General features: G+C 35.8%; 2 protein-coding genes across 6 annotated transcripts; one reads left to right on the top strand and one right to left on the bottom strand.

The window, feature by feature from the left end:
* Positions 1-1,140: 1,140 nt before the first annotated feature.
* Positions 1,141-6,373, top strand: LOC137745144 (putative E3 ubiquitin-protein ligase RZFP34). Of its 5 annotated transcripts, none has more exons than XM_088685333.1 (13): positions 1,154-1,431; positions 2,765-3,384; positions 3,506-4,045; positions 4,132-4,219; positions 4,346-4,405; positions 4,514-4,546; positions 4,718-4,795; positions 4,938-4,981; positions 5,283-5,323; positions 5,411-5,493; positions 5,594-5,685; positions 5,780-5,891; positions 5,983-6,373. In XM_088685333.1, the coding sequence occupies exons 3-13, from the start codon at positions 3,906-3,908 to the stop codon at positions 6,091-6,093; spliced, it is 882 nt and encodes a 293-aa protein (XP_088541459.1). In that variant the 5' UTR covers positions 1,154-1,431; positions 2,765-3,384; positions 3,506-3,905; the 3' UTR covers positions 6,094-6,373. The 5 variants fall into 5 exon arrangements, with proteins under 5 accessions (XP_068341143.2, XP_088541459.1, XP_088541457.1 ...); XM_088685331.1 differs by having other exon boundaries at positions 1,256-1,431; positions 4,316-4,405; XM_068485042.2 differs by having other exon boundaries at positions 1,141-3,384.
* Positions 6,374-7,209: 836 nt separating this feature from the next.
* On the bottom strand, positions 7,210-9,984 carry LOC137745137 (FCS-Like Zinc finger 10). Its single transcript, XM_068485030.2, has 3 exons — positions 9,647-9,984; positions 7,848-8,940; positions 7,210-7,761 (listed from the first exon to the last, which is right to left on the bottom strand). Exons 2-3 carry the CDS (start codon positions 8,894-8,896, stop codon positions 7,614-7,616), a joined length of 1,197 nt encoding a protein of 398 aa, XP_068341131.1. The 5' UTR covers positions 8,897-8,940; positions 9,647-9,984; the 3' UTR covers positions 7,210-7,613.
* Between the last annotated feature and the right edge of the window lie 10,620 nt (positions 9,985-20,604).

Raw genomic sequence — 20,604 nt, forward strand, 5'->3', positions numbered from 1 at the left:
TGCTTTTAAAAATTTTTAAAAAAGTGCTATTACGTATAGAAGCACAATTTATACAAGCATCAGACTGATCGGCAGTGCCTGCCTAGTTCCATTGTGCATTCAAGATCCCAGGACCCATGTATAACCTTCTATCCCATTGATTCTAATTGGCATACTACACATTACAAGATGTGAGAGGCTTTTTGTACAAATCTTATCATTTTTTAGCATTCTTGGAATAGTGAAGGATTAGCACATCTTTCTCCGGTTTGTAATCTACAAGCAAAGAGCACATTGTTAGAGTTAGACAAAGAAAAAATGACTATAAAATAATTGTTATGGATAGAACGTTAGGACATGCATAAGTTAGGACTGTATTTTGATAACCGAGTCATACAAGTTAACTAATTTCAATCAATACGAAAAAATTAACCGAATCATTGTTGAGATAATAAGAACAAATATATGATCATTATTATAGACAGAATGTTGAGTCAAACAAGCTAAAAGCGTAATCGTAACAACAAAAACGAATATAAATTAGAATATAAATTGGTTTCAAACTTCTAAGAAACTTGGCAATCATATGACTCTAATGTTAATAGATAAACATCGTCATATTAATTAATGGAAAATAATACTTATAAGCAATCGTTCAATGGATAACAATGAAATTTGAGAGAAATTAAGAAGTCAATTCCAAAAACCAAACGTATCCGCATTACAATGTAATGATGCTTAATTAATTAATTAGATATTTATTTATTTAATACCGCCAAAATCATCGACGTCAAGTCACTTTATCTCGTCTGCAGACGTGGAAAGCAATTAAGCACCTTGGCCAAATTTAGTAACACGTGTCGCCAACCCAATCCAAATTGCAAGCTGGAGCGCCATCACGCTGACTTGTCCGATTGGATCGTTACGTTGAACGGCGAACTTCGTACACGAGAATATCACCGACTTTTAAAGGATAATGTTACAATGCAGGCGGCTACATTGTAATGACTGTGGTTTCTCTGTTTTTCACCGTCGGATAGCTAATTAAGGCATGAGGACTGTTCGATTCGCATGTGCAGAATAATAGAGTGAGCGAGACTGCAGAGGATTAAAACCAGATTATTGAATGAGTAAAAGCGCGGGGATATTTTCAGACAATTTACTGCAGAGAGCTGTCACCAGTGATCCGGACGCTTTCGATTTCGAGGCAATTTCGAAGGCTCGCGAAGCGATCAAATCTTCGGTATAAATAGCAATCGCCTTCGAATTCTCTCTCATCATTCGGCATCACTTTCTCTCTCTATCTTCTTCTTTGCGTTTCTATCTCTAGCTCTCTCTCTCTCTCTCTCAGTTTCAGTCGGAGCTCCGGATAACCAATCGGATTCTCATCGGCGTTTGCTATCGGATTTGGATTCGGCGACTGCATCGCTTTTGTGTCGCGGCGGATTGAAAGTTCGTTATTCTTTAAGAAGTTCATATAATTCGTAATTTGTTTTGTTTTGAATTGAATTGGCTTTGGTTTTGCGTTAATTGATTATAATTGTAGGTAATTTGGTTCTGAAATTTCTGAATTCTGCAGATTGTGTTAATCTTTAGCTTTATTTGGCGTGTTATTGCATGAATTCTGAATCTTTTGATCGTATTTGCAATGAATTGTGTGAATTTATGGTGCATTGCGTGGTCTGTGGTGGATTTGATTTGATGAATTGTTGATTGGATTAAACCTGCTGTAGTTTTTAATTTTGTGGTAATTTTTAGCTGATTGACTGTCATGTAATTTGGTGGTTGTTGCTAATGACGATGACGATAATGGTTGTGTTTGGTTTAGCTAATGTTTTAGAGAAATGTGATTCTGGCCCTAGATAGTTGTGTTTGTAGAAATTGTTAGCCCTGCCCTTGCGTGAGATGTTTGTATAGTGATGACATGTGTGTGTGTGAGACTGCTGAGTTTACATTGGGAAGGAACTGAGTCCGCGCCTAGCTTTTTGTTTCTAGTTTCCAAATTTGGTTTATTTGTTGAAACGTGTGTGTCAAGAGGAGCAAAAGAGAACGAATTTCGAGTATGGACACTGTGAGCGTTACGTACGTGATTCTACTTATGTGGATTTCTTTCTGCTTTAGTTTTACTGACGACGGCTTCATTTGGTTGGGGGGCAAAATCTCTTGTCTATTAATTGTTACCTGATTTCAGCTACCTGCTGAATAAAGTCCAGATAAAATTAACCAAATAATAAGTGATTTAATTGGGTTTGTAAAAATGAAAACATTATCGAGGTTGTTTATGTCTTTTTTGGGTTGGAGGTTTATAGTAGTTGAGGGGCAAAAGATTTCAACTTGTGATTGGAATCGCTGTGAGTACTGCTGTTAGGCATGATCCGCTCTTTATGGGTGGTGCATCCCGTATGTTGGAGCTCAACTTCTTGTTTCTGGAGCATTCCATAGCCGTCGTGTGCATTTTGTGCGTTTAGAAGCCAAGGCCAGTGTTGGTTATTGGGACTTTCTCTGAACCTTGGTTTCAGGTGTTGCGATGTGCGTCTTGCCTTTAACGTTCAGACTTTATCGAGGTTGCACCTTGAAGCTTGTGGATATGTATTAAAATTGAAGGAGACTGATTTACCAAAGTTAGACAACATAACAGGATTACTTTCTTTGTTTTTCATTGGTTCACTGTACTGGAAGATAGGGTAGCATGCTGCAGGGGCTTATCCTCTGCTTTCTGTATAATGAGTTGCTGGAGTTAAAAATACTGAATTATATGTAGTATTTGACGGTTTTTCTGCGGCAGTATCTGCAGGGCTGTTGTATCCTTATCAGAGGTGAAATTGGCAAATGCAGAGCGTATATGCTTGTTTATCGTGGTTCTGATTGAGTCAAAGCTCTATCCCAATATATGACTTCTAATATTACAAGTGTGGTCTTGTCGTCGCTTCTTTGTTGTCACAGCATTGTGGGTTTGCCGTATGGCTCATATCTGATATTGCTGGGAACATGATTTTTTGGGTCATCTTCGTTTCCCCCCTAATGCTAATCTGAGCATTGATTTACTCTCTTGGTATTATGATTCTCAGTGCTCATGCTCTAAGGTCATTATTCTTTTTTCCTTTTTATTTTTTCAACCCTTAAATCGTTTTTGAAACCTATCGATTTGCAACTAAGGTCAGTGAGACAAGAGTTTTGCTCCCATTCATTTGGTTAAGGGGGCTTATTTGTGAGGCCGTGTCATTAGAAGATGGGGAATCAAGAGATAAAGCTGTGATTATTTTTATAGTTCAAAATGTTGATAATGAGAGAACTGTATAAGGTTCAAGCAGAGCCACTCAAAGTCTGTTGGTATAGAGCTTTAAAATTTTGCCTGTTGGGTAAGTTCAGTACTCGAAGCAGAGATGGTGCGGAATTCCAATTGAGGTAGGCCTGTTCTGTATGGACAATCAACAAAACACATTTTTCCATCTCTAGCGTTCTTTCCCTATTTTGTTACAACTTTCTAAAACGCATTTGATTGTGTGATCTATTGCTTGTACCATAGGTTGGGGCGTCAAATCGTTGTGCCCAGTATAGTTGGATTTGGTTCCGAGACTTCTTCAAGGAATCAAGTGATGCAATGTTGTTGCTTACTTTCCAAAGATGGAATCTCTGGAGTTCCCAAGCGCTGCATTGCAGTTATTGTTTATATGTCTACTTGTTTTGATGAATCCTCCTCTTGGGGAAATGCCGATTGGAGCTGTTCAACCTTGCTTGGATTTGTTGTAGCTGATTTCAAATGTCTGCAGCATTATAGAAGAAAGCAGTGTCATGGGGTGTTTGCCTGCCTTGATTGGGCGACTAAATGCCTCTGAGCTTTAACAAGTGGTGTTAAACGTTTTTGTACATGCAGGTGCTTTAGGCTTATTTCCAGCTTCTAAGTATTGCCACATCCGTTTGGAGGTATGCAAGATATAATGGTTAGGCAGAATGTAATGGGGGATGCTCACTGTAATTTATCGAATGGCGAATATAAGCTCAAATTTGAATTGAAGGATACTGGAGAGGCCACTGAATTGCTAGAGAAAGGATATATGCAGTATGGGTAATTATTCTTACTCATTTCTTCGTTTATTTTCTTTTCTTCTTTGGTTGCCACGAAGATAACATTATGATGGTTTTATTTTACAGATGTTCACACTACCGGCGAAGGTGCCGTATTAGAGCTCCTTGCTGCAATGAGATTTTTGATTGTCGCCATTGTCATAACGAAGCTAAGGTGTGTATATGATTTTAAACTACTTCAGAGTTTAAGCCATTATAACCATTGCTGGCTTTGTGATGTATTTGTTGATAGTTCTTTGGCTTGTATCAGCTTGTGTTGACCTCTCCTTTTGGTATACAGAATGATATTAGCGTTGATCAGAAGCATAGACATGACATACCACGCCATCAAGTGAAACAGGTAAATCCGTTTATGAGTTCATGCATCTCTTTATCCTTTTTGGCTTCTTAATAAGCTAACTTATACTGTTCTGCTTCATAAGCTGACAACATATGCATGATATTTCAGGTGATATGTTCACTTTGCAACACTGAGCAAGAGGTGAGTTTGTGTTATTGGCAGATCCATTTCTTTTGGATTTGCGTTGAGTGCTTAATCAAGATATTTTGCATCGTGAAAATAAGCTGGTGTAGCAGATAAGAAAATTCCTTAGTGATGAGAATTTTGCTCGCATTTTTCTGAAGTGTCTTTTGTTTGCTGCTTCTTTACCAGGTTCAACAAGTTTGTATTAATTGTGGTGTATGTATGGGGAAATACTTCTGTGAGACTTGCAAGCTCTTTGATGATGATGTAAGTGCCTCACTTTCTGTACATCTGTTTTAGTTTTCGATGATATCTGAATAGGATATTGGTGTAAGCCTGGTATGGGAACTTATGATGCTTTGAAGTGACTAGTTCGTGCAGGCGGATGATCCTTTTTTGCTTTTTGCAGGTATCTAAGAAACAGTACCATTGCAATGGCTGTGGGATTTGCAGGTAGAAATCTCATGTCCTTGTTTTTGTTGTCTTTTTGCAAAGCCTGACGATTGAACTGCCATGAAAAAATGTACTGAGATGTCTAGCTAACCACATAGTATGCGAGTCTCACTTTGGTATTATCTTTTGGCACCAGAGCGTGATAGGTCTTTTTATTCAATATGCTTTGTGAGGCATCAGTTCTTGCGACACTCACTCATGCACTTTCTCTCGTCTGCATTAACCATTTTCTTTGTAGTTTTATGCCTTCTCGAATTGTTAATTACTGACGTATTCACTCGAGTGTGCTCTTTTGTGACAGAATTGGGGGGCGTGAGAATTTCTTTCACTGTGACAAGTGTGGTAAGTAATGCGTGCTTGTTATTTTCAAAGAAATTGAGCATCCTTTTTTATCATCTCGTTACTGATGTAAATCCATCTTCTTGTCAGGTTGCTGCTACTCAATGCTGTTGAAGAACAGCCATCCCTGTGTGGAGGGAGCAATGCATCACGACTGCCCTGTTTGTTTTGAGGTAAGACTGAAGTTTTTTCATTATCCTCTTAAGACGGATTTTAAAGTATTTTGTTTTGGTATCGTTGATGCCTTACCGAACATGTATTGGTGTTTTGCAGTTCTTATTCGAAACGAGAGATGATGTTACGGTCATGCCATGCGGGCACACTATTCACAAGAATTGCTTAAAAGGGATGAGGGACCATTATCAGTGAGTATACGACGGATTCTTCTTTTGGTCTTTTGACCTGATTGAGCATAGTAAGTAGAATCGAACTGACCTGGCGGTTCGTATTTGATGACAGATACGCTTGCCCTCTTTGCTCCAAGTCAGTTTGCGATATGTCTAAGGTATGGGAGAAATATGATATGGAGATTGCAGCTACACCGATGCCTGAACCCTATCAAAACAGATTGGTACTTTCCCTCTCTCCGTCTCACTCAAAGTTTTCCTAGTGTACAAGTATTGTGCCGATAGAATTCATTACTATTCAATCCTCTTCGACAGGTTTCGATCCTCTGCAACGACTGCGGCAAAAGCTCACAAGTGCAGTACCATGTTGTGGCCCGGAAATGCCCGAACTGTAAATCTTACAACACTCGACAAACCAGAGGCTGAGCCGGTGGCAACGTTTTTGCAATCGAATTGGTTTGAGCATTGGCTATCGGTGTGCACCTGCGCATGTGTGACGAGACTCGTAACAAAAGCCCCGTACTCTCTTGACCACCTAGCCATATCGGGGGAGGTGGTCGTGCGGGTTGTCTTATGTTGCAGAGCTGTGGCCGGGGGTGCACCGTCATGTTTCATTTATTTGTATTTCTTGTCATGTATTTCTATGTATGGCTTTTCCCTGGAATTAAGGCAAGATGTATGATGATCTCTCTCAAGTCCGATGAAACTCTTGTTTCTTGTTTTCTCTGTTTTCGGTTTTACTTGTCGTCCTCGACTGCACTGGTTCCTGAGCTTCATTCTGATCGACCGTCGGCTGAGGTGGTCTACAGTCGATCTGGTCACGATGTGTAGACGTAATGCTGACAGCGAACGCGAAGGAAAGAGTTGACCCGTCTGGTCTGGCTCGTATTGTTCAACTTCGTTAGTAGTTTACGTGTTACAAGTTTACGTGTTACAATATAAGCGGACAACTGGCTAAGACTTGCTTAGTGTTGGAGCAGTTGCTTTGCAAGAGTGTCGTGTAATGGAATTCGATGTTGGAATGGGTTTAGCAGAAGTGGCGATGTTAGGAAGGCTAGACTCTTGTTCAATGAGATCCCTGAGAAGGATGTGGTCTCTTGGAACACCGTGATTAACTGCTGTTGTATATCTCGTCGATTTGGGAAAGTGTTTTGAGTTGTTCCGTGAGATACAGGGTTCAAAGGTACAACCCGACAAGGTCACGTTAGTCACTGTGCTAGTGTTGTAGAGATTGCCACTCAGCTATGAAACTGATATCACAGGCCTATCACACAGAGATTGTAACAGATTCCATCGGTTCGTCGACGGAAACTGCACTTGTAAAGATTATTGGTGAATTCAGATCATAATCTAAGTCTGCTCAAGAAATTTTCATTCCATCCACACCCCAAAAGGTGTATAAAATTTGCAAAAATAACTACAGTACTCCGCGGTATTGAATTCTCCGCAAATTTAGAGATCTTAGATCCAATCGAACGGCTGTCATTCAATACTCCGGAGTACTGTGGCCTCAACCCAACATTTGAAGATGGAGAGGGAGAATTGTATGTAATAGTACTACTTTATATATTCAGTCAAAAACTGGTTCAAGATTACACAGCAACTCCGGCCACAAGAGAGACTTTAAGGATGAAGTAGTAGTAAAAACGGTGAGCCATAAAAGCCGGCTATCGCCATTTTACATGAATTACAAGGAAATATAGGACTTCGATGGCATATATCAAACGTCTCGTTTTATGGAAAGCAAAACTAGTTAGAGTTTGAATCCTATCATCCACCAAGACCATGAAAGCTGAAACACCATTAGCAAACGAGTGAATTTACAAAACGATCATCCATGGCTGTCGGGCGATGCACGTAAACAGCTCTTTCTAAACAGATGATCAGCTGCTTCTGCGAGAGGCTCATCGATCATGGGCATGGTGGCTGAGGATGAGAGGCATCTCTTATTTATCTGCAAGCATGCCAGTCTCGAAAAGTTCCTCATCTGACTCGAGAGGCTTCTCAGAAGACGGGTTATTGCATTTTTCCAACGCCTCATCAATCAAAATCTCCTCCGAACGGCAACTCAAACTGCAAAATGCTTTCTCACCCCTGCAAGAAATCATATACGACTATAAGAATACTGAAACCAAAACTATGATAAGAAACCGAGTAAACGTCTGTCTCGGAAAATGTACCTGTATATGTAAATATCTTTGCCCTCTTCCAATTTCTTGTTACAATAGTAACAGAAGCTAAGGAAATTGTCTAAAGGGTAGTGACCAAAATTGTCCAAGCTCGGACCCGGGCCGGTGAATCCAATTTCCTTTTCCTCATTCTTACCAAAATTGTTGGCATCCTCAGAATGACATTCCAAAATGCAGTCACCAAAGATGTGAGTTTTTTTGGGTTTGGCACCATGAGAGATTACACAAGTATAATCCTCAGAAAGCTCAATCTCACTTGCTGAGAGAGACCCAACAAACCCATTGCTAGACCCGATGGATCCAGTCTTCATTTGGGTGGCTAAATTAGGGCTTCCTCCAATGAATTGATGGGTGGTTAAATTTTCCGGACAAAAAATTCCGGAACTAGAGTTGGGGTTAAGGTTGCTCAGTCCCGATAGAGTCGAAAATGCTCTACCGGAATCTAATGAAGAGGACCGGATTTTCCCGAATGACTCAGGTTCTGATGGGGGTTCTCCGATTTCAAAAAGAACATCAGAACTACCCTTCTGTAAGGGAGATTTGGTTTTGGAACGAGGGAAAATTGCATAGTTCTTAGGCAGAGATTTTGGTGAAGAATCGAAAGGCTTGACATTTGACTGAGGCTCTGGGGTTTTATTAATCCTCATTCCAGGTCCAAAAAGAATGTTCTTGCTCTCCGATGAACGAGGAACTCTCCCGGAAGATTTCACATCATCAAGAGAATCTATGATGCTTAATCCTACTTTACTGCTACCCCAGCTCCTCTGCTGTCCCCCATCATGGTTGGACCTTGGTGACCTATAGGGGTTACCTAGATTGGAAAAAACCCTAAAATCCAGAGGAGAAGTTGGGCTTCTAACTGCATCACAATCTGATAAACCCTTAGGACTCAACCCTACAAACAGACCAGGAACACTGAAAAAAGAGCTGCTTTTAGGGTTGTGCCCCAAAACATCAGACCCAGCGGCAGCATCAGAAATTGGCAGATGACCCATTTGGTGCTGATCCTTCTGAACTGACCTGCTTCTCTTCCTCAGCATTCTCTCAAATTGCCCCCCCTTTGGGAAACCAAAAGCCCCCTTTTCTGTACCAAAAAAATCAACAGGTTTTCAAATCAATAAATACATTATTTCTACCATTTTCAGAAGCTAATTAACAAAGATCACTCAACAGCTAATAACCCATTAATCATCTGCTTAATCCATGAGTTGCATTGCAGAAATAAAAGGAAAAAAATACATGAAAAATTATTAAACCTCACACATACACAAAGAACTTGATGCTTTTCAAAGATTATTGAGTTGGAAGAAACATCTGGGTTTATGGATCACCCAAAGGATACAATATAAAGATTTTTATTTTCTTTTTCTTTATTGGGTGGATTAAGAGCATTAAAGGGTGTCTGAGATGACAGAGCAATGTCTAATCGAATTCAAGGCAGAGGAAAAAAATAGCTTTCTTGGTATTTGGTAAAAACTCAAATGTAGGGGGAAAAGGGGGTTGAATCCCTGAAAAATCATTAATGCATTACCAAAAAATTAATTCAAATCGACTTAATTACATGCAACAGCGAAAACCCAGATAGAAAAAACCCCTTTTAATCCGATCAAACATGCATTAGGAGGCGATTAATCCCCAAGAAAAACAAAAAGCTTGAATCTTTTAGCTCAATCAGCAAAACCCAAAAAAGAATTAATAGAATAAACGGATTAAACTCGAAGAACCCAGCATTGGATTCAAGAAAAAGAGCAAGTGAGATGAACAATGAGTTAAAAGGAAGAAAAGGCCACCTGGGTTCTTTCTCTCTCTAGCTCTGGAAACTTCAGAGAGATGGCTCTGATGGTAGAAGGAGGCCCCAATGTAGTAAATATATGAAGCTTTTTGACAAGCGGTGTGTCTCTGTGTGAAACTTGTTCTCCACTCCTCTCTCTCTCTCCCCCACTCTATTTCGTGCCTCAAAATCAGCGAAGCAGTGAGCTTCTGAAATACTCACTCTCTCTCTCTCTCTCTCTCAAATAAAATTAAAGATAAATTAAAATTTTGGTCTTTAAATTTAAAAAAATCTAGAGTATTGATTTTGAACTTGATACAATGCGGAGCGGTTTTTTTTTTTTTTTTTTTGTTTTGCTAACTTTGTTAAAATTTTCATCTATTTTTTATTCTTTTAAGCTTTTTATTTAGAGAGAACAGAGTGAGCTCAAAGAACAATTACTCAACATTATACAATATTTACAAACTTTTAATTCGGCGATCAAAATTCTAATTAGGCTAAAATTCATAACCATTACTCTAATATTCTCATAAAATTATGTCAATGTATGCAATAATGTACTTGTGCCCACAGAAATGGCGTTTGTACGTATTTTACCAGCTTCTGCCACTATATACAACCTTTCGTCCTCCCCTTGGTGCCACTTCAGCACCAAAGTGGTTTTGGACCACTTTCTAGTTAATTTTTGGAAATTTGGAAAAATGCATGAACTAGTAACTGAGGTTAATTATTTAGAATAAAACCCTTTTATTTATAACAATCTCCCCTTCAATTCTCAATCTAGGTGAAAATCAACTTACATTAAATTGTGTGTCAGTTGCAGTGATTAAAAACGTTTATTATCACATATGAATCCCTAAGTCTGTATCTCTTCTTCGAGATCTTTTAATCGAAGTTATATTTACATTGGTTTCTTAATAAAATTTTACTAATAAGATTATTTTTTTTGAAGGCTTAAGTTGTTTCTAGTATAACAATTACTGAAGTATTCTCCGTAGAAGTTTAACTCTCGTCCTTCGACATTTTTTATTATATATTCTGGTTACACATTAATCAATTTTCACTTGTGTTTATTAGCTTAACAATTAGATGTAACAAAAATTAAAGATTGAGTTTTCATGGGCAAGAAAAAGAAAATTAGGTATTTTGTTGACGGTATGGAAGTGGTAAAAGTAAAAGTGGTGGGGGTAACTTTTGTGGTATAGGGTAAAGTACGGAAGAGAGGGTGAAATGCGTCAAAGGGCAATTAAGAAAAGAGATGATGGTTCCGTACTATCTTCCCCTTCTCGCTGAGTCATCACAAGACGACAAAAATGCTTGATGACTCATGGTTTCAATTACGACCGACAGGCCGATTAACTGACTGACTGACTGACTGACCCTCACGGCTCTTAACGGGGACCGTTTGCTTGACTAGACGGTGTCATTTCAGTTTTTATAACGCTTGAATTTTATTTTTTTTGGAAAACACCCTTGATGTTTGATTTACTTTTCTTTCACGAATGAGGATTCTCTTTAGATTCTGAGGATCTTAATTTTATAGTGATGCTTATAGTGTTATTTCATCGTATATTATGCAATTAATTTTTATCAAGTATTATTTGTTTAGTTTTAAATAAAAATATTTAAACTGACTTACGACCGTACAATGTATGATGAACAGACATAATGTGAGGATCCGTAGTGGATCCTCATTCTCTTTTCACAAACAAGATTTCTTTTTTGTAAATTCTCATTTATATTATTCATCTGCTTAATGTCTCAACATACTACTCATAATTGACATAAAATAATATGATTACAATTTTTTTGGTGTTAATTTATGGGTGAGAAAACAGAGGCTCTTCAAATTCGTTTTTGAATAAGTCAGTTTAACGAAGATGAATCCATATATACCAATGGAGAAGTCAATTTATTGAGCTCCAATCAGATAAATGGTTCTTCATTAGAAAATAGCTCTAGTGTAAAAAAAATAAAAAAATAAAAAAATAAAAAAAATAAAAAAAATTAACTCTTTTGATTTAGTCGGTTAACAGATTATGCATAGTAACATTATTATATGTTGAAAATCATCACTTTCTTGTAGTTCATTTCATGTCTAGTTTCTATTAGCTTCAAACCAATTATGTTATAATTAAAGAAATTTTAACGAAACACTCCTGGTACTATTCACTTTAACGAAAAAGAATATTTTTACTCTAAAAAGTTACTCTTGGTACTAATTCACTTACAATACATTTTTGTCCTTTTGATTCAAACTCAAAGTTTTTAAACTTTTTTCATTAATTTTCCTTATAATTAATGGTCTCTTAACTTGATGAGATGGGTAAACATTGAATGAATTAATAGTTATCTTTGCAATTTACTAATAATTTACTGCCTCTTGTATTATTGTATGTAAATGTCTTGAAAATGACAAAACACATTTATTTTTATTTTTATTTTTTTTGGTCGAACAAACGTATTTATTTAATTTGAATTGCGGTGTACCAATTAAATGTATATGTAACATATCTCTCAGTATTCTTCCCTAGTACTCCATTGGAAGTTAACGGCGGTTAAAAACTTTAGATGCAACAAATCAACCACAACAAAATACGAAGGAAAATTAAGTAGGACCATCTCCATTCTATACGAGATTATGACATTTCCTTATAACCTCAATTTCGTGCTTCTCTCATGAAACCCATGGACGTGACAATTCCTTATTTGATTTTGTTTTTTTGTTTTTGTAAGTTTTTGAATAACTTTTTTTTTGTTGATTAACATTGATTGTTTAATCCATGAAATTTTTGTTTTCTGACATGTACGAATACGAGAAATAAAATTTCGTTGAGCAAAATCCAAACTACATATTAATAGAATTTTATCTGTCAACTAAAAACCAATAAAATTATTATTATACATTTTTATACATAAATGAAAGAAATATTTAGAAAAACAAAGGTATGGGCATTAAAGTAATGTCATACAAACAAATTTTTGCTCTTTTATTTTAGCCTCACAACTATGTCATCTTATCAATATCCTACTCACTCTCTGTCTCTTTCTCTCTCTCATCTGCATCCACGTTTTTTTTTTTTTTTTCACTTATTTTAACTTCCCCGATCCACTAATTTTTTTTTTACATAAATTAAATTTAATTCTTTTTAAAATTTTAAAGCACACACATAGTGTGTCATTGTCATCCATTCATGTTACATATTTTCTTAATTTTATGTTAGATTGTATAGTATTGAAGAATTATGTGCTTTATGTCATTCACAATTAAGTATTCTTTTTTGGTTTATTTTAAAAAAAAACTTCCTTATTCCGCTGAGATTATTCAAAAAGCGTAAGTTGATGACGTATAAGAAAATGGTTCGTCTATCAAGAACAAAATATTAATTTTAGCTAGTGACTTACCTTTACTGTGAAAGTGTGACTTAAAGGGTGTAACTAATTATTTTCTACCAAAAGCATAAAAGGGAAATTTCTTAAACACTACGTAACATCCATCTGTGATAGAAAACGATTTTCCACATTTTTTTAACTTCTTACGTAGCTTTTTATATTTTTAGTCATTCTGATTTGATAAATCAGATGAAATCAACGATAAAAAATAAACAACAATGTATGTGAAGATAAACACTATGTGTGTGACGTGCAAAATAAAAAGCTCAATTTGAAAATAAAAAACATAAACAATCTTGAAAATCAAATTTAACGATTAAAATATGCGTAGCATTGAAACAACATTGTAAAAGAACTTGCTTAATACCTGTACAAGGTCTTTGTTTTCAACTTTTCCTCGCCATGTTTATTTCATGTGCCAAATTTACATCGTTTAAAATTAAAATGAAGTTGGGGTTTTACTTTTTGTTCGCTGGGGGACATGTGGGGTATAATATTACATGTACTGATAAAGTTACAGTAATTATTACGTGCATTTGGCCTTGTTTTTTCCCATGGCCTTTTTAATCCATTAATTAATGTTAATCCAGGGTCGAATCAGTTTCCTCCTCGTTCTGTATTTGACTTGACTTTTTCAAGTACATTAATTTGACTGAAAAAAATAATTAAGATACGGAGGTACTTCCGTACCCTTGTTACTACTATACTAAATGTAGAAACACGAGTTTGCCATTTCTGTTGATTTTTGGTGGTTGGCTTGATGGATTCAAATATTCAATCTGTTTGGAAATTACAGAGTTCTATTTTCTATTCTTCTTTATTTTTATATATTTTTTATACATCATATTTCTTAAAAATAGGTAAGAATGAACAGTTAATATCTCGGTAAACAAAAAAATGATTCACTATTTAAAAGGCATTACATGAACATATTCATAAAGTATATAATTTAAAAGAGCCAAGGGCCAAAACAAATAAGCGTATTTCAAACACATCGTTGAACGTTGAGTTCGTTAAAAACTACAAAATCTCAATGATCAATAGAATCGTTAATACTTAAAAACCAAGAATAATGTAAGGTGATCCCACAAAACGTCCTCAAATACCCTTGCACTTTTCATAAGGCTAGGTCAATGGTCATTAAACAAAATAATGACTCCATGCACTTTTGCTAAGTATAGGGTAATTTTCAGTTACTAACTTGAAGTATCGTGGTTTTCAAACATTTATTGATCATGGTTTTTTTTTATCTCAGTCTCATATCTAAAGTTACGTTTTTCCTATATTCATAATTCTGTTAGGTATGAGACTACGATGAAAAAAACTTGATGTATGAAAATTTGAAAACAACGATACTTCAAAACAGTAAAGTGAGAATGATCCTTTAATATATGTTTTGCTTTTCCACCTTCATATATTTGAGTGTCTAAAAATTCTATGCTATGATTAAAGGTGATGACTTTATAAAATGTAACATGGAATGACAATTGCAGATGTGTTTTGTATTGAAGCCAAGCTTACAAGTGCTTTGGACAATTACATGTTTTATAGGGTATTTTATTCAAAGGAGTTGGATTCTTATTTCGTAATCCAATAATGTCAAAGTGGTCATATGAGCACATTCTGGCTTCTATGAGAAGCATAACAAGATATAAGGGACCACAACAAATGTAAGTACATATGCACGTTTAGGGTTTTGTGGAAAACCCCAAAATTATTGTAAATTGCATTTATCACAACCCCATGAAAAAAATAAAATACGGTGGGGAAACGTATCTCAACCGTATGCCGACTCTTTGGATTGATCATGGATTGGGATCTGTGTAAAATCATGCGGGACCCATCCAACTTAAGGAGCGCTATGAATGTCCGTTTCGCTCTACTGGTGGTCCTTTCCGCTGCTTCTTTTCCCCTTTTCCTTTTCCTTTTTTTAATTTTATCTTTATTTATTTTTTATTTTTATGTGGTGCCCGCTTAATTACCAACATTTCCAAATAAAATAATAATTAATTTACTATGTCAGTTAAGCCATTTCCATCCGAATATGGCTAAAGGGTCATAGAGTTAAAAATAACTAAAAATAACATGAAAATCGTCTCCAATCGACAGCTAGGTCAAAAGGTTTGTGGGCCCCACTGGGCCTAAACCCTCAAATCAGGCTAGCAGATTGACCATTTCCAACCAACCAGCCCTCCAGCCCAACACTCTAGCTCAGCCCATTTGAGTGCCAACGGCTACTTGGCGTCAACATGACACCAGTTAATAATGGCTAACTAACGTTAGTTGAAATTTGAATTTTTAAAATTACAAATATACCCATGACAATCAATAAAAAAAGAAATTTCACTCTAAATTATTTAATTACAAATATACCCATGACAATCAATAAAAAAGAAATTTTACAAAAAAAAAAAATAATAATAATTGAACATAACAATTTGTCCCCACCGACGACCCACCTCCCCTCCATCCGCACCACACATCCCACCTCCCACCGCGCACCACCATCTCCTCTCCTAGACCCCACTGAGATCTTCCCCGCGCATCACCGTCGGTCCAGCTAAAGCCCAACACCCCTCCTCCGCCCCTTTCTGCACCCTCGCACGAACACCCCGACGCGGACCAGGGATATAGTTTGTCGTACAAGGTGTTTAACTTTCTCTTTCTAAGTTGTAACATAAAGGAAAAAGCATGCGACTATGCAAGTGAAAAGGGTGGTAGACGGAGTCATCGGAACCACTTCTACTAGGAGTCTGGTTTCAGGCGAGAGGGAGGGGCTGCTGGTGGTTGGGTTGTCGGCGAGAGTGGGGTTTCCGATAGGGTGTAGTTGTGTGATTTGTTTTATTTCATTTTTCTTTTTTTAAGTTGTTTGGTTTTGAGAGGGTAAATTTGTCAAATAATGTGTAAAAAATGCTTTGGTGAGGTGAACTTAACGTGTAACGTGTGTTAATAGAAAAGCTCTTATGCAAAACAACACCTTGAATTAACAGAAAAGAAAACATAATTTAATTAAAAAAATTCATAATTGTATGTATTTACAAGACCTTATATCCTGGAAGTTTCCTACTTACCCGAATAAAAAAAGAAAAGATTTTTTTTATTTTAATATTTAAAAGGAGGTGAATTGTCTGTCCTCTCATTTTTATACTCTCTCCATACCCTCTCTCCTGTGATATGTAATCACGGTTAAGTCACGTTAACATTTTATATTAATTTTTTATAGAAATAATAAAATATAAAATAATATAAATATAAAATATTAATGTAGCTTAATTGTAATCATACAAAATTCAAAGTAGTAGAAATATTATTTTATTTAAATTATGATTATGCTTGCTACCTCCACAAGTTCCAAAAAATTCCTACTGTAAGGAATAAACAAATAAAATGAGTTTAATAAACAAATTAAATGGTTGGAAATTACCGTTTCATTTTTGGTCCTCGGTATACGGTAAAGTCACGTGGACACAGTGTTGGCCTGTTGTTGGTATGTGCTCACTATTTCATGATTTGGTATCCAATGGTTCAAATTCAATAAAATCCAAATTAAGTACTAATTTAACTATCTAGTTGCTAAAAATTTTTTTATTATGATGGGAACATAAGTAGTACATCATGTGTTTTAATAGAAGTGGTGAGAAATTTTATTTTTAAAGTTATTAACTTTTTAGTACACATATTATAGCATTTGTATAGTGACACGTAGTGTACCATCTTGTATACCGATCATATTGAAAAATCTCTTCTAGTTGCTTCAATTAAGTATGCCAAGGGGGGCCCACAAAGAGTTTTCATATCAAGCCAAGTGTCTTTGTTTTACTTTCTCAGTTATTGAAAACAATTTTATATTTGAAATTACAAGTTTAATTCTTCTTTTGTTGTCGCTCGTCTAAAATAAAAAATGTCACATCCCGACCTGGGGCGGGTCACTTCCCAGGCTCGCTCCACCATCGTAGCACGATATTGTCCGCTTTGGGCCCCGACCACGCCCTCACGGTTTTGTTTATGGGAACTCACACGAGAACTTCCCGATGGGTCACCCATCCTGGGAGTGCTCTCGCGCGCTACTCGCTTAACTTCGGAGTTCCCATGGAACCCGAAGCCAGTGAGCTCCCAAAAGGCCTCGTGCTAGGCAAGGATGAGAATATACATTTAAGGATCACTTCCCTGGGCGATGTGGGATGTCACAAAAAATGATAATAATAAAAACGTGTAATTAGAACGGTCAAAATTTCCAATACAACTATTTTATGAGGTCATTATCACACACTCGCAAAGAGGAGACATTTAAACGTGTAATTAAAGTATATTTTAATCTTACATTACGTGATTAAAATGACAAAAAATGTTTTTGCAGTATTGCTAGAGGAAGGGAGACTTTCTACATGTGGGCCTAGATGTCACAAGTTTGCTGCACACAAGAGCTTCTCAAAAGAAGCCCAATTTGTTGTTTTGAACCTGAACATGCATCCAAAAAATTCATCATTGACGATCACAAACATTAATAATCAATATTGGGACATCAACAAACCAATAATTTCGATTTGATTCCTGCTTACGTACATTATTTATATTTGAGTCATTTTGGTTTTGGTCCTAATCAATCTAATTGTTAAACTGAAATCTTGTTTGTTTAAATATTTTGATCGAGATCTTTAGCCTCGTTTAAGAGATTTAACTCATGCATTTATACATTTAATGTCCCACAAATTATGAAATTTAAACAAATCAAATAATATTTTGAAAATATAATAAATACTTAAATCAATTTTAGGGTTATATTGTTCTTCACAAAAATTATACAAAAAATTAATGTACCCACATAATTATTAACAGATTTTAAAAAATAACTATTGATATATTTTAAAACATAAAATAATACATATAATTAGCATGGGTACATTTAGAAGATTAAGAATGGGTACAAATAAATTAAAAAATATGAGTACAAATACAAATAAAAGTTTTTAAAATATGGGCACAAAAAAGAATTAATATATGGATACAAATTAAAACTGAAAAGAAAATTGGTACAAAATAAAAAAGGGTTGCAAATTGAAAATGGGTACAAACTCAAAATAAAAATATATGATAAAAAAATTTAGCCATAATTATAAATATACCAAATGTAACGTTTCTAACACTAAATGAATATATTTAGAAATAAAAAATATTTTATTATTGAAATAATTAATGACGTTTATTTAAATGGAAAACTAACGAAAAGTCTAAAAAAACTTTAATTTTAATGAAAAATGACAAATAAAGGTGCAGTGAATAATACTAGGAAAAAGTAAAAATATGGTTTTTCGTTAAAAGTGAAAAGTACCATGAGTGTTTCGTTAAAACTCCCTTATTGAAAATTTTAACGAAAGACTATCGGTACTTAACGGTAAACGCTTTGAGTAGATACGTCACGTGGACACAGTGTTGGCCTATTGTTGGTATGTGCTCACTATTTCATGATTTGGTATCCAATTGTTCAAATTCAATAAAATCCAAATTAAGTACTAATTTAACTATCTAGTTGCTTCAATTAAAGGATCAGGATCCTCTCTTGATCTTTATATGGGGATCCTCATGACCAACAAGTGTGGGCCGTTGGATGAAAATCCAACGACTGCAAATAGGGAGGTCCCTTTAAAGTTATAATAATTATAGCCGTTGGATTTGCATCCAACGTCCCACACTTGTTGGTCATGAGAATCCCCATACAAAGATCAGGAGAGGATCCTGATCCTCAATTAAGTATGCCAAGGGGGGCCCACAAAGAGTGTGCATATCAAGCCAAGTGTCTTTGTTTTATTTTCTCAGTGATTGAAAACAATTTTGTATCAGAAATTACGAGTCAGATTCTTCTCTCACTATCGCTCATCTAAAATAAAAAGTGACAAACGCGTAATTGGAACGGTCAAAATTTTCAATACATCTATTTTATGAGGTCATTATCACACACTTGCAAAGAGGGGACATTTAAACGTGTAATTAAAGTATATTTTAATCTTACGTTACGTGATTGAAATGACCGAAGATGTTTTTGCAGTATTTTGCTAGAGGAAGGGAGACTTTCTACATGTGGGCCTAGATTTCACGATTTTGCTGCACACAAGAGCTTCTCAAAAGAAGCCCAAACCTGAACATGTATCCAAAAAATTCATCATTAACGATCACAAACATTAATAATCAATATTGGGACATCAGCAAACCAATAATTTCGATTTGATTCCGGCTTACGTACATTACTTATATTTGGGTCATTTTGGTTCTAGTTCTTAATCAATTTAATTGTTATATTGAAACTTGTTTGTTTAAATATTTTGATCGAGATCTTTAGCCTCATTTAAGAGATTTAACTTATGTATTTATGCATTTGATATCCCACAAATTATGAAATTTAAACAAATCAAATAATATTTTGAAAATATAATAAATACTTAAATCAATTTTAGGGTAATATTGTTCTTCACAAAAATTGTAGCAAAAAAATAATGTACCCACATAATTATTAACAGATTTTAAAAAATAACTATTGATATATTTTAAAACGTAAAATAATACATATAATTAAAAATGGGTACAAATAAATTAAAAAATATGGGTACAAATACAAATAAAAGTTTAAAAAATACAGGCATAAAAAAGAATTAATGTATGGGTACAAATTATAACTGAAAAGAAAATTGGTACAAAATAAAAAAAGGGTTGCAAATTGAAAATGGGTACAAACTAAAAATAAAAATATATGATAAAAAATTTAGTCGTAAATATAAATATACCAAATATAACGTTTCTAACACTAAATGAATATATTTAGAAATAAAAAATATTTTATTATTGAAATAATTAATGACGTTTATTTAAAAGGAAAACTAACGAAAAGTCCAATAAAACTTTAGTTTTAATGAAAAAGGGCAAATAAAGGTGCAGTGAATGATATCAGGAAAAGGTAAAAATGTGGGTTTTCGTTAAAAGTGAACAGTACCGGGAGTGTGACATCCTACATCGCCCAAGGGAGTGATCCTTAAATGTATATTCCCATCTCTACCTAGCACGAGGCCTTTTGGGAGCTCACTGGCTTCGGGTTCCGTAGGAACTCCGAAGTTAAGCGAGAAGGAGGCTAGAGCAATCCCATGATGGGTGACCCACTGAGAAGTTGCTCGTGAGTTCCCAAAAACAAAACCGTGAGGGAATGCTAAGCCCAAAGCGGACAATATCGTGCTACGGTAGTGGAGTCGGGCCTGGGAAGTGGTCCCGCCCGGGCTGGGATGTGACAATTTGGTATCAGAGCCTAACCCTGGTCGCGTGTGTGCCGACGAGGACGTCGGGCCCCTAAGGGGGGTGGATTGTGACATCCCACATCGCCCAGGGGAGTGATCCTTAAATGTATATTCCCATCTCTACCTAGCACGAGGCCTTTTGGGAGCTCACTGGCTTCGGGTTCCGTAGGAACTCCGAAGTTAAGCGAGAAGGAGGCTAGAGCAATCCCATGATGGGTGACGCACTGGGAAGTTGCTCGTGAGTTCCCAAAAACAAAACCGTGATGGAATGGTAAGCCCAAAGCGGACAATATCGTGCTACGGTAGT

Source organism: Pyrus communis, chromosome 15 (genome assembly GCF_041283825.1).
Source record: "Pyrus communis isolate YQ-2024b chromosome 15, ASM4128382v1, whole genome shotgun sequence".
Lineage (NCBI taxonomy): Eukaryota > Viridiplantae > Streptophyta > Magnoliopsida > Rosales > Rosaceae > Pyrus > Pyrus communis.